Source organism: Sphaeramia orbicularis, chromosome 5 (assembly GCF_902148855.1).
Source record: "Sphaeramia orbicularis chromosome 5, fSphaOr1.1, whole genome shotgun sequence".
Classification (NCBI taxonomy): Eukaryota; Metazoa; Chordata; class Actinopteri; order Kurtiformes; family Apogonidae; genus Sphaeramia; species Sphaeramia orbicularis.
Genome location: NC_043961.1, coordinates 10,834,792 through 10,848,755, shown reverse-complemented (window position 1 = coordinate 10,848,755; position 13,964 = coordinate 10,834,792). Strand labels below are relative to the sequence as shown.

The 13,964-nt window shown below is 36.4% G+C and overlaps 1 protein-coding gene across 2 annotated transcripts in view; it reads right to left on the bottom strand.

The window, feature by feature from the left end:
* The window catches only part of LOC115420004 (cadherin-4-like), a 346,596-nt gene that overhangs the window by 29,532 nt on the left and 303,100 nt on the right, over nt 1–13,964 (bottom strand). For both annotated transcript variants that reach the window (XM_030135107.1, XM_030135108.1), the window contains exon 11: nt 11,783–12,036. In XM_030135107.1, the coding sequence (XP_029990967.1) occupies nt 11,783–12,036 (254 nt within the window). The remainder of the gene's footprint in view (nt 1–11,782; nt 12,037–13,964) is intronic.

Here is a 13,964-nt window from a genome sequence, read left to right as displayed (position 1 = left end):
AGCAGCTGTACACTTAAAAACAGTGAAATAAAAATACCAAGTAAAAACAACAGAACGGATGATAATACAATTAAAATGGAATGTTTGAAAGTGCTAGGACTGGAGGTGCTCTCTGAGGAGCTGGGTCTTCAAGAGCTTCTTGAATAAAGGTAGGGACGCCTCTGTTCTGGTAGTGCTTGGCAGATTGTTCCATCAATGCGGAACGACCCAAAAAGAGCCTGGATTGTCTTGTGCAAGTGTAACGGAGTTAATGTATATAGTCTAGGATTCCACTTGCCATCACACACGATTTTATTGTGTTAATTATAATTTTATTTTAGAGACATTAAACACCACACCCCTGCAAACTAGGCTCGTGCACCCCAGGGAGATAGCGGCACATTGGTCACACATTGGTCCCGTCATTATTTTACATTTTTTAATTTTTTTAATGTCATATTTGAATGATTGTTATGTACTGTTGTGTTTGTGTAATGATTGGCTCCCTGGTGGATGAGTATGTTTTTTGAATGGCAATGTTCTTTATGTTATTATGTTCATGGTTCATGTATGTATGTTCATGGTCTGATTGTGGTGTTAGCTAAGTGTGATTTTTTATTTTTTAAATTTTTATCTTGACAGTATGAGAACAGACTGCATGTTTCTCGTGAGACTTATGTTATGTGTTCTGCCAGGTATGTATTTTATTTACTTTGTATTTACTTTGTTGCCTGAGAAAAAGCGGCAGTTTTGCTATGCTTTCTTCCTGGTGAGTACACGCACATTGGTCACGTCATTATTTTACTTTTTTTTTTTTTTATGTCATATTTGAATGATTGTTATGTACTGTTGTGTTTGTGTAATGATTGGCTCCCTGTTGGTTGAGTATGTTTTTTGAATGGCAATGTTCTTTATGTATGTTCATGGTCTGATTGTGGTGTTAGCTAAGTGTGATTTTTTTTTAAAATTTTTATCTTGACAGTATGAGAACACACTGCATGTTTTTCATGAAACTTATATTATGTTTTCTGCCAGGTATGTATTTTATTTACTTTGTATTTACTTTGTTGCCTGAGAAAAAGCGGCAGTTTTGCTAAGCTTTCTTCCTGGTGAGTACACGCACGTTGGTCACATCATTATTTTACATTTTTTTTTATGTCATATTTGAATGATTGTTATGTACCGTTGTGTTTGTGTAATGATTGGCTCCCTGTTGGTTGAGTATGTTTTTTGAATGGCAATGTTCTTTATGTATGTTCATGGTCTGATTGTGGTGTTAGCTAAGTGTGATTTTTTTTTTTTTATTTTTATCTTGACAGTATGAGAACACACTGCATGTTTTTCGTGAAACTTATATTATGTGTTCTGCCAGGTATGTATTTTATTTACTTTGTATTTACTTTGTTGCCTGAGAAAAAGCGGCAGTTTTGCTAAGCTTTCTTCCTGGTGAGTACACGCACGTTGGTCCCGTCATTATTTTACTTTTTTTTTTTTTTTTTTTATGTCATATTTGAATGATTGTTATGTACCGTTGTGTTTGTGTAATGATTGGCTCCCTGGTGGATGAGTATGTTTTTTGAATGGCAATGTTCTGTATGTATGTTCATGGTCTGATTGTGGTGTTAGCTAAGTGTGATTTTTTTATTTTATTTTTTTTATTTTTATCTTGACAGTATGAGAACACACTGCATGTTTTTCGTGAAACTTATATTATGTTTTCTGCCAGGTATGTATTTTATTTACTTTGTATTTACTTTGTTGCCTGAGAAAAAGCGGCAGTTTTGCTATGCTTTCTTCCTGTATGAAAACAGACTGCATGCTTTTCATGAGACTTATATTATGTTTTCTGCCAGAATAAATGACAAAGAAAGAGAGAGGATCATGTTTTGGCAACTTATTCTCAACACACAGCCGCTACACAAGGTTTCGGGACTGTCAGACAACATTCCATAGACGAGCGGAGTGGTCGTGGGGCAACATAAGCTTTTATCAGTGTATCTAAGTAGGTAGGAGCAGACCCACTGAGAATTTTGTAGGCTAACATTAATGATTTGAATTTGATGCGTGCAACTATGGGTAGTAAGTGTAACTCAATGAGTGTGCCCACATTAATTTCCCCTGAGATTAATTAAGAAGATTTGATTTAAATTGATAGTACAAATATATTCAGTTCTATCTTTATAAATTCATTATTTCAAGTTCCAAAGTATTTCATTGAGCATGTTTGGGGTTCTTATTGCAGTAAATATTACCCTTTTCTCAATTTGTATTTGATGATTTTTGTGTATTTTTCTGCCCAATCTGTTGTAAAGTAGATTAAAATGAAAAAAAAAAATAAAAAAATCAGATCATAAAGATGAAGTTATGCAAAAAGATACCAAACGTGGGTATGTTGAACATTTTTCTCCGTGGTTCACAAAAGGCAAAATCATAAGTATTCATAAAAGCAAAACAGGATCGGAGCCCTAAGGGTTAAAATAATCCAATCTCTTGAAGGGATTACTTTTTAAGTCTGCAATATTCACAGCAAAATCTAAAATGTATCTGTAATTAGTCATAAGCCCCTCATTTTACACGCAGATCTACAGTATATAGTATCAGCTAAAGATACAGCACATTCTACTTGCCCTCACATGACACAGAGGATGAAATGATATATATTTGAAAGAACCGTCAATTTACAATTTTTTGTTTTTTACATTACATTTAATATCTATTTTTCACCTGTTTCATGCCGTGTGAAAACAGAAAAAAAAAATTCTAATTTAAGGGAATAAAATGCCCTTCATGGTGAAAACAAACAAAACTGAGGCGCAGATGATAAAATGTTCTGCTATATAAATGTCAGTTACATATTCATCTGTGTTTACTGGTTTTTGCTGTGACTTCATACAGTTTAAATAAAAAGTCAAAAGAATACCATCTGTCAAACATAACATTGCATTTGTGTTTCCATATACACTATATGGACAAACTATTGGGACACCTATAGGACTTCCCATTCCTGTTGATGTGAAATGCTATTATGATAAAAAAATGTTTATGTCAGTTGTCAATAATTTTTACCATTAATGTCATATCAATATTTGTTTTAAAGTTTAAAGGTAGATTTTTTTTTTGTACCTGAATTAGAGCTGAAGAAACAAAATGGTTAATATGATCATTTATGGTCAGAATACGAGTACTTCAGGATATTTGAAGCACCTGCCTGAAACCCAGGGATTCCTTTTGAACCAAGACCAAACTTTATTTTGACCAAGTCTTAATTTTTAATCTTTTCAAAGAATAATACAACATTTGTACAAAAACAAACAAACAAACAAAAATAACATGCAAAAACTGAAATTCAGCCATCAACCTGTGCACTGCACCTGTACTAGTGGTAAAGAATATGTGTATAGAATTTGAATCAGGCCTTCAAGAAATGAGTTGGATGAAAATCTTCTCCAAAATCAAAATCTTTCTCCAATCATATACGGCACATAGTTTGAGTAAGGAAATAGTCATTTGGATTCAAGTTTGTCTTGAGTTCATGTGGTCAGAAAACAACTGATTGAAATCGACCATAACATTGAAAAAATGAGATCTAATCTAATCCTACTCTAATCTAATCTAATCTGTTCTAATCTAATCTAATCTAATCTAATCTAATCCTACTCTACTCTAATGTAATCTAATCTGCTCTGATCTAATCTAATCTAATCTACTCTACTCTGATCTAATCTAACCTAATGTAATCTAATCTAATGTAATCTAATGTAATCCTACCCTAATCTACTCTAATCCTACTCTAATCTAATCTAATGTAATCTAATCTAATCCTACTCTAACCCTACTCTAATCGACTCTAATCCTATTCTGATCTAATCTAATGTAATCTAATCTAATCCTACTCTACTCTAATCTAATCTAATCTAACCTAATCAAATCCTACTCTAATCTACTCTAATCTTACTCTGATCTAATCTAATCTAATCTTACTCTGATCTAATCTAATGTAATCTAATCAAATCCTACTCTAACCCTACTCTAATCTACTCTAATCCTACTCTGATCTAATCTAATGTAATCTAATATAACCTAATCTAATGTAATCTAATCTAATCCTACTCTAATGTAATGTAATGTAATCTAATCTGATCTAATCCTACTCTAATCTAATCTAATCTAATCTAATCTAATCCTACTCTAATGTAATGTAATCGAATCTAATTTTACTCTAATCCCTAACCCTAACCCAGTAATTAACCCTAACCCAGTAATTAACCCTAACCCAGTAATTAAGCCTAACCCTCTGGGATGAATAAAGTATTCTGATTCTGATTGATTAGGATTTCACATGAAAAAATGAAACCCAGTCACTTGTGTTCCTTCTGTTGTGCTTCATGGGTACAGCTGGAAGGGCTGGGACTTTGGCTCTCTATAAATCACTCCCTTTGAGTAATCTAATAGAATAAATTGCAAATTACATTTAAAGGCATCTATTTTAGAATCTGTAGTGAAATACATAAAAAAGTCCTCACCAACACAAGTGGTCTAGTCTGTTTTCTAACTCTCTGGAACTACTCCTTTTATCTTAAGCCTCAGTCCTGAACTAAAAGAAAGGCGAACCGACGTGACCTGACACCAGATAAACGTCCTCACAGATGACAAACACTCCAATAAATTCACTCCTGCTGCCTCTTCAATCACATTTAATAGTATAATCAGCTGTGGAGCAGACGAAGCCTCACATCCGCCTGTCTTCCTTTCCTCCAAAGAGTAAAAAAATAAATAAAAAGGCAGAAACTTAAAAACCATGCTGGCTGCTCTCCCATCCGCTGCTCACACACAGGCCTTTCACTCATCCTCAGCATCTGTTTGTGCATTTCTCTGTCTTTCTTTGTGCTTATGGGGGGGGGGAGGGTTCAAGCGAGGTCACCTGAAGGGAATACAGCAGCAGCAGCTCAGATGAAGCTGTCTGAACACGAGCCCAGCGTCTGCTCTGGAGAAGACAGTGGCTCTGAGCTCCCATCAATAAAAGACAGACACAGAAGAAAGTGACAGGGTCGGAGGGAGCGAGGGATGAAAGAAAGACAAGAGCGAAAGAGGAGAAACTTATCTAAAAGGGCAGAAGAGATCAGCCACTTAGTTTGCATGACCTGTGTTTAGAACACAGGTGTCAAACACGTGGCCCGGGGGCTGAAACCAGCCCGCCAAAGGGTCCAGTCTGGCCCCTGGGATGAATTTGTGAAATGCAAAAATTTCACTGAAGAGATTAACAATCCTTCTAGTTCAGGATCCACATTCAGACTAATTCAATCTCAAATGGGCAGGACCAGTAAAATACTATCATAATAACATATAAATAATGACAATTCCAAATTTTTCTCTTTGTAAATGTAAATATTTTCATGTATTAACAGTAAAACAAAGTATAATTTTGCAAAAAATTTGAATAACCTGAATAAATATGAACAATCTGAAATGTCTAAAGAGAAGTAAGTACAATTTTAACAAGATTCTGCCTGTCACTAAATGTTTTGTGTATCTGTAGATAAACTGTGATTTGTAAGTTATAATGTACATTTGTAAATGATAAACTGAGGCTGAATATTATTAAAATTACACTTATTTTTCAGTTTGTTCATGTTATTCACATTTTTTGAAAAGATAGTTTGTAGATGTAAACCTTATCATAATTTAAATGTACTTTTTTCGCTCTAAAACAGGGGTCTCAAACATGCGGCCCAGGGGCCAAATGCGGCCCGCCAAAGGTTCCAATCCGGCCCGTGGGATGAATTTGCAAAGTGCAAAAATTCCACAGTCAAGCCTGTTGAACTCATTTTAGTTCAGGTTCCACATACAGACCAATATGATCTACAGTAAAATAACAGCATAAAAACCTACAAAAAAATAATGACTCCATATTTTCTTCTCGGTTTGCTGTGAAAAAATATTACACTATGCCTACAGATAATGACAACTTCAAATTTTTGTCTTGTTTTAGTGCAAAAAATATCATTAAATTATGAAATTACTTACATTTACAAACTATCCTGTAACAATAAAATGTGAATAATCTGAACAAATATGAACAACCTGAAATGTCTAAAGAAAATTAAGCACAATTTTATCAATTTTCTGCCTGTTACTCAGTGTTTAGTGTCTTTGTGGCAGATACTTCAGGGCAAAAAGCCACTCCAGGACCCACAAAAACTGAAGTCAAAGTCGTCATCGAGACTGATGGACGAACAACAGTGTCTTTGTAGATCCGTTCCATAATGCACATGTATAAATGATAAGTTGAGGCATAATATTGTTAAAATTGCACTTATTTTTCTTAAGAAATTTCAGTTTTTGAAGGTTATTCAGATCTTTTTTGTTTGGGTAGTTTATAAAAGTAACTATTTTCATAATTTAATGGGGGGTTTTTGTACGAAAACAATGACAAAAATTTGGAGTTGTCGTTATTTATAGGTTATTATGCTATTATATTACTGGTCCAGCCCACTTGAGATCAAATCAGGCTGAATGTGGCACCTGAAAGAAAATGAGTTTGAGACCCCTGCTCTAAAACATAGAGAAAAGTTTGGAGTTGACATTATTTATATATTATTATTTAACTGGTTCGGCCCACTTCAGATCAAATTTAGCTGAATGTGGCCCCTGAACTAAAACGAGTTTGACACCCCTGGTTTAGAAGAAGAACCTGAGCCATGGGTCCTCCTCAGCCGACTGGACCATACGGGTTCCTCAGTGGAACAGGACGTCTCACTGACATTAAGAAAATCCATGTCCCTAGTTGGAACTGGATGTGGAGTGGAGCGGGGCCGCTGGACCTCAGTGGGCATGTGGGAGTTTGTATCACACAGGTCGATGCCGTGGATGGCACCGTGCCCAGTGTGTAAGGAAGCATGGATGGAGGGATCAATGAGGAGGAGGAGAGGAGGATCTAAGGAGGGCAGGCAGACGGCGTCCAACTCATTACAGGATGACCTCCTCACACTGGTCGCCTGGCAACAGGGAGGTAACTCAAGCTGGAGTTGTAGGCGGGGGTCAGTGGAGAATGTCACAGAAGAGGATAAAGTGTGGAAGAAGCGCTGAACACTGATTAAACACCGGTGACACTCAACATTCAGCGGGAGATAGAGAGAAGCTAGGCATTCACCTCCAAAAATACCACCAAATGCAACAAAAAAAAAGAACACCAACATGGTTTGCATAAAGATCTGACATGTTTAAAGTTGAATAAAATAATTAATAGTTACTTTAGGTCAGTGGTTCCGAACCTTTTTTGGCTCGTGACCCCATTTTAACATTACACATTTCTGGTGACCCCAGACATTCAAAACAAAGACATTTTTTTGCTAAAATTAATTTGTTGATCATGTAATAGTTTGCTATACTATGTAGCAAATAAACATTAATTTTAGACAACATTTAGTCTATATAATGTATATTATTGTGGACGGAGGCAGAAAAGCTAGGTGGAGATTGCTGCACAAAGGGAGAATTTGATTTTCCTTGGTCAGGATATGTACAGTCAGTCCAGCTTGGATTTACAAGGCTGACAATTAATACTGAACAAACAATAACTCAAACTAAGAATTATGAAAGAGATGCAGCATCTGAAAGTGACCACAATGAGCATTTGAAAGGTAAACAGTACCACAGTGCTTCAGTTCCAGACTCACAGTTTGTCTTTTACGCATTGTGGTTATCTCTCTCAACTCATCATATATTTTTTATTGGCAAGTTTTTATTTTTATTTTCTATCAATTACTAGAAATTTCAGGCGACCCCATTTGAATTCCCCATGTGGGGTCCCAACCCCAAGGTTGAAAAACACTGCTTTAGGTTATGAGACAAATACTGGCAGTCATTTTCCATCTTTCAACCAGGAGTGCTCACTACCTCACAGTGTACTATTTCTACTTATATATACTCTCTCTCTCTCTCTCGCTCTCTCTACATATATATATATATATATATATATATATACACTACCAGGCAAAAGTTTGGACTCACCTTCTTATTTAAATGACATGAGATGGACCACAGATGGCCAACAAGTGCTCAGCATCATTTGGAACTCCTTCCAGACTTTTGGAAAACATTTCAGGTGATTACCTCATGAAGCTCATCGAGAGAATGCCAAGAATGCACAAAGCAGTAATAAAAGCAAAATGTGGCTATTTTGAAGAATTTAAAATATAAAACATGCTTTGAGTTTTGTCACACCTTTTTAAACTAAATAATTCCATATGTGTTTATTCATAGTTTTGATGCCTTCAGTGAGAATCTACAATGGAAATAGCCATAAAAATAAAGAAAAACCAGGTGAGTCCAAACTTTTGCCTGGTAGTGTATATATATATATATATATATATATATATATATATATTTATGTATACAGTCACCTCCAAAAGTATTGGAACAGGAAGTTCAATTCCTTTGTTTTTGTTGCATACTGAAGACATTTGGGTTTCAGATAAAACGATGAATATGACACAAAAGTTCAGAATTCCAGCTTTTATTTGGTGGTTATTAAATGAAAATGTGTAAAACAACCCAGGAAATATGGCCTTTTCTTTGAAACCACCCACTTTTCAAGTGAGCAAAAGTATTGGAACATGTAACTGATGGGTGTTTCTAGTTGCCCAGGTGTTGCCTTTTAGATCGTTTGCAGAGACATTGAATATTTCTTGTTTTTGGCTTTGGGTTTGACCTGTGAAAACAGCATTTTCTGTTAAGCAAACATGAAGACCAGAGAGCTGTGTATGGGAGAAAAGCAAACCATTTTGAAGATGAGAGAAGAGGGAAAATCGATCAGAGCTATTGCACAAACATTGGGAATAGCCACTACAACAATTTGGAATGTTCTGAAAAAGAAAGAAACTACTGGTGTAGTGAGCAACAAACAACGAACAGGTCGGCCCAGGGTAACAACAGCAGTTGATGACAGAAACATTGTGAGAGCTGTGAAGAAAAACCCCAAAACTACAATCACTGACATCACTGCCAACCTCCACAGGGCAGGGAACAGCGTTTTATGGACTGATGAGACCAAGATTAACCTCTACCAAAGTGATGGAAAGGCCAAAGTATGGAGAAAGAAAGGATCTGCTTATGATCTAAAACATACAAGCTCATCTGTGAAACATGGTGGAGGTAGTGTCATGGCTTGGGCTTGCATGGCTGCTTCTGGAACGGGCTCACTAGTCTTTATTGATGATGTAACTCATGATGGTAGCAGCAGAATGAATTCTGATGTCGACAAAACCATTCTGTCTGGAAATGTACAGAAAAATGCATCCAAACTAATCGGGAGAAGCTTCATCATGCAACAAGACAGTGACCCAAAGCACACAGCCAACACAACAAAGGCCTTCATCAGGGGGAAAAAGTGGAAGGTCTTGGACTGGCCAAGTCAGTCACCGGACCTTAACCCAATAGAACATGCATTTTACCTCCTGAAGAGGAGACTGAAGGGAGAAACCCCCAGAAGCAAACAAGAACTGAAACAGGCTGCAGTAAAGGCCTGGAACAGCATTTCTAATGAAGAATGCAACAGCCTGGTGAAGTCAATGGGTCGCAGGCTCCATGCAGTTATTGCAAATACAGGTTTTGCCACCAAATATTAAATGTTATTCACTTTAAGTTAATTTAATAATGTCTGTTCCAATACTTTTGCTCACTTGAAAAGTGGGTGGTTTCAAAGAAAAGGCCATATTTCCTGGGTTGTTTTACACATTTTGATTTAATAACCACCAAATAAAAGCTGGAATTCTGAACTTTTGTGTCATATTCAGCGCTTTATCTGAAACCCAAATGTCTTCAGTATGCAACAAAAACAAAGGAATTGAACTTGCTGTTCCAATACTTTTGGAGGTGACTGTATATATATATATATATATATATATATATATATATATATATATATATATATATATATATATATATATATATATATGGAGAGAGAGAAAGAGAGAAATTTGAAGTTGTCATTATTTATAGGCACAGTGTAATATAATTTTTTTCACATCAAACCAAGAAGGAAATATAGTCATTATTTTTTATACGTTATTATGCTATTATTTTACTGTAGATCATATTGGTCTGTATCTGGAACCTGAACTAAAATGAGTTCCACAGCCTTGACTGTGGAATTTTTGCACTTTGCAAATTCATCCCACGGGCTGGATTGGAACCTCCGGTGGGCCGCATTTGGCCCCCGGGCCACATGTTTAAGACCCCTGCTCTTCACCAACACTCGTACTGCAAAAGGCCAAAGTACCAAGCATTAATAATGACATACTGTCTGAAAGGTATTATGTGTGCACCTTCACCCATTGGTCCTGGACGGCACATTGAGGATATGGGGAGTTAACAGTGACCTGGATGAGTGAAAATGCTCCTCTAAGTGTGTTGCAGTTTGTCCACTGCACTTGGAAACAAGGCAAATGAGACACAGACAGATGTTTGTGTACGTCAGCGAGACGGTCTTCCACTGATCTGTGTAGGTGGCAGCACTGTGTGGATGTTCAGAAGGAAAAAGAAGATAGAGCTACATGAGATGATGTTTCTGACAGTGATGGGGAGGATTAGACATGTTATAGAACCATAAAACATCCTCTAAAAAAAGCATCCATTGAACAAAAATAGAAGTTTACAGTGTACTGTGTAAAAAAACCAAAAAAAACAACAGACAGATCTATTAAAAAACAAGAACTGTAACATGACAAAAGCGTCTATTGTTAGAAGAAGACAAGAAAGCCTGCAACTGTAAACACTACAAATGTCAAGCAATACTGTTATGTGTGTGTGTGTGTGTGTCAAAATTCACCATGTGTAATATGTTAAATTAGTTGAAGAAGCGTTTTTTCACAAATGTGAATGATTTCATGGTCAAATTGTCTGTCTGTCTGTCTGTCTGTCTGTGTGCAAGATAACGTGAAAAGTTATGGACGGATTTGGATGAAAATTTCAGGAAATGTTGATACTGGCATAAGAAATAAATGATTAAATTTTGGTGGTGATGGGGGGGGGGGGGGGGGGGGCACTGACCTGCCTTGATGGAGGTCTGCGCTCTCCAAGTGCTTTTCTAGTTATGGGATGTTATGCTAAGTTGCTTTTTTTGATCCCTGATACAGACTAAATGGTGACAGTTCTGATCTTGTTTGGACCATTCCAAACTGATCTTTAGTTCAGCTGTTGACAACATAAACCTTTCAGAAAATGGAGATGATCTGCAGTTTTACTGTGACCGTTTTCAGAGGTAGTCTAACAGAGCTGTAATGTAAACTATCGGCTGATGCAGCATGTGAAGATTATAAGACACAATGTTATTTCTACTGACTGTCAAAATAAAAACTATGAGTTTTTGTTTGAAGAACAAAACTTGACGATACCATAATGTGTGTAAACAGTGAGTGTTCTACTTTATTCAGTGAGTCATACAGTCTGTGGACCCATAGTGATGATTTGTTGGTGGTTTTGGTAGAACTAAGTGTATTCTGGTTCAAGACTTCCCCTGGTGTTGAGAGGATTGAATACCAATACTCAATAGAAGCCTTTTAAGCTGATTTGACCTTATTAAGAGAGAAAAGATTTGGTACAAGAATGGAGCCCTGATGCACACCTTAAATTTATCTCAATTGAGAAATAGGACATAAAATGCAACACTGTATTGAACTATATAAAATGGAGTTAAATTACAAATGTTCGAAACACAAAATAATCTGTCTTTCCAGGTTTTCAGTCAGGAACAATATGCAGCTCATGTACTTTTATTATGACAAGGTTTACTTTTGTCTGTTACCTGACAATCTGGTGGATGAAGTGGTCTGGGTCCTGGGCAGCAAACACTGTTAGGGTGGTCCCTGCGGGCACCCCCTCCTCAAAGCGGATCAACTTGGGGTTGACAGGGAAGACGGGCGGCTCGTTCACATCCTGGACGGAGATGGTGACCCCTGCTGTGGACTGGAGTGAGGACTGGATGCCGCTAGCCAGGTGGGCCTGGTTGGACACCACCACGGTCAGCATGAAGGCGCGGTTCATCTCAAAATCCACCGGCTGGTACGAAAAAAGAAAGAGGTGGGAGAGAGGAGAGGAGGAAATGATGAGGAGTGGGAGGGAAAATAGTGTTGCTGATTACAAGTTTTGTTGTTCCAATTTGAAAAATGACACATAAAGTGAAGACAGTGTAAGATTCAAGGACATAGTCATCAACATCTGGCACTTCAGAGCAGCTGGAAACAAAAAGATGCAAAATAGATCTTGTGTTGAATAATAATGAGAGATAAAACAAGTTATTTTATCTGGTCTGGTCTGATATGAGTATCTGCTACTGCAATATGACATTGATGTTATTGTTCTTCTGTATTATTATTATTATTATTATTATTATTATTATTATTATTATTATTATTATTATTATTATTATTATTATTATTATCACCACACAACAAACACAAGGGCAAAAAAATGCATTAAATCTTAACATGTTCCAATTCACTGGATCATTTTAATTGATGTGATCAGTTGATGATTTGACTGAACAACATAATTCACTCCCTCGAAGTCTTTTTCTATCCAAACAATCTTTGGATTTGTGTTGTTTGTGTCTGAAGTGATTTAGACAGAACCGAAAACTGTATGCTGAGTTGGCCACTAATTAGCTCAAATAGTCAAGCTCATTAATAACATCAGTCCCATTTCGGATGAATGAATTTTATCTGAATTGACAGAGGTGATAAAAGTCTACACATTCGATATTCATTCAAGTGCAGACACTTGTGTAAAAATGACTTTGTAAAGTAGAGGAACTGATTCAACGTCTTTTCTAAAGTAATAGTGAAATAATACACGCTCTGAAATGTTGACAAAGAGTAAATGTAAAAAAAAAAAAAAAAAAAAAAAAAAAAAATAGGACATTTATGTCATCTGCTTATGTGGAAAGCAAACTGAACTTCATATCACATAAAGTAACTAGAAGCACTCGGAGAGCGCAGACCTCCGCCAAGGCTGATCAGTGGCCCCCCCCGTGGGCCCCCCCCGTGGGCCCCCCCACCCCCGATCACCACCAAAATTTAATAATTTCTTCCTTATCCCATTTCCAACAAACCCTGAAAATTTCATCCAAATCTGTCCATAACTTTTTGAGTTATGTTGCACACTAACGGACAGACAAACAGACAAACAAACAAACAAACCCTGGCAAAAACATAACCTCCTTGGCGGAGGTAATTATGCTCTGAAGGCTGTTAAGACTGTACATATACTAGCACCATTAAAAAGGCACGGGCCAGAAAAATCTGTATATTGAATGAATTGGTTTGGGATTCCCTTCACACTGTAAGCCCAGAATTTGTATTTACTAAAATGCTTTAATTACAATGCGCTTAAATGATTTAAGTTTTATGATGTTACTATAAAATGTTAAGTATATTCTACTAATTTGTAGACATAGTTGAAAGTACGAAAAAGTTTAAATTGAATGGATTTAAATCTCTAAGTTTTAGTCATGACCACACCTTTTTATCTTCGCATTGCATTGTGGGTATTGGGCATGTTGTTGAAAATGTGTTATTTTTATGTGCAGGGGTTCAGCGGGGTGGTGGTGTTAGTGTTAATTTGGATTTAATGTGTGTATGGAGGTGTTTATTGGCCTTTTTGTGTTTGTTTTTGTATTTTTGTAGAGCTGCACCATGAGTCAGAGCCATAGGAAGAACAATGGCTTTCCTGTTCATCTAAGACTGTTATTGTACAACGGAAATCTCAATGTCTTGTCAAAATAAAGCTACTTCCTGTACTGGCAGATGACATCGAGGTAACTTCCATTCATGCTATAATATAATAAGTCGAATAATTTCATAACTATTTGGGTCAGGAATAGGATTTTGAGTTTGATTAACTTAGAAAAAGTTGTTTAATCAATGATAAATTAATCTGGCTGCAACTGAGAAAGTTAGTCAGTGTAACCTAAAATGGTAAATTGAATG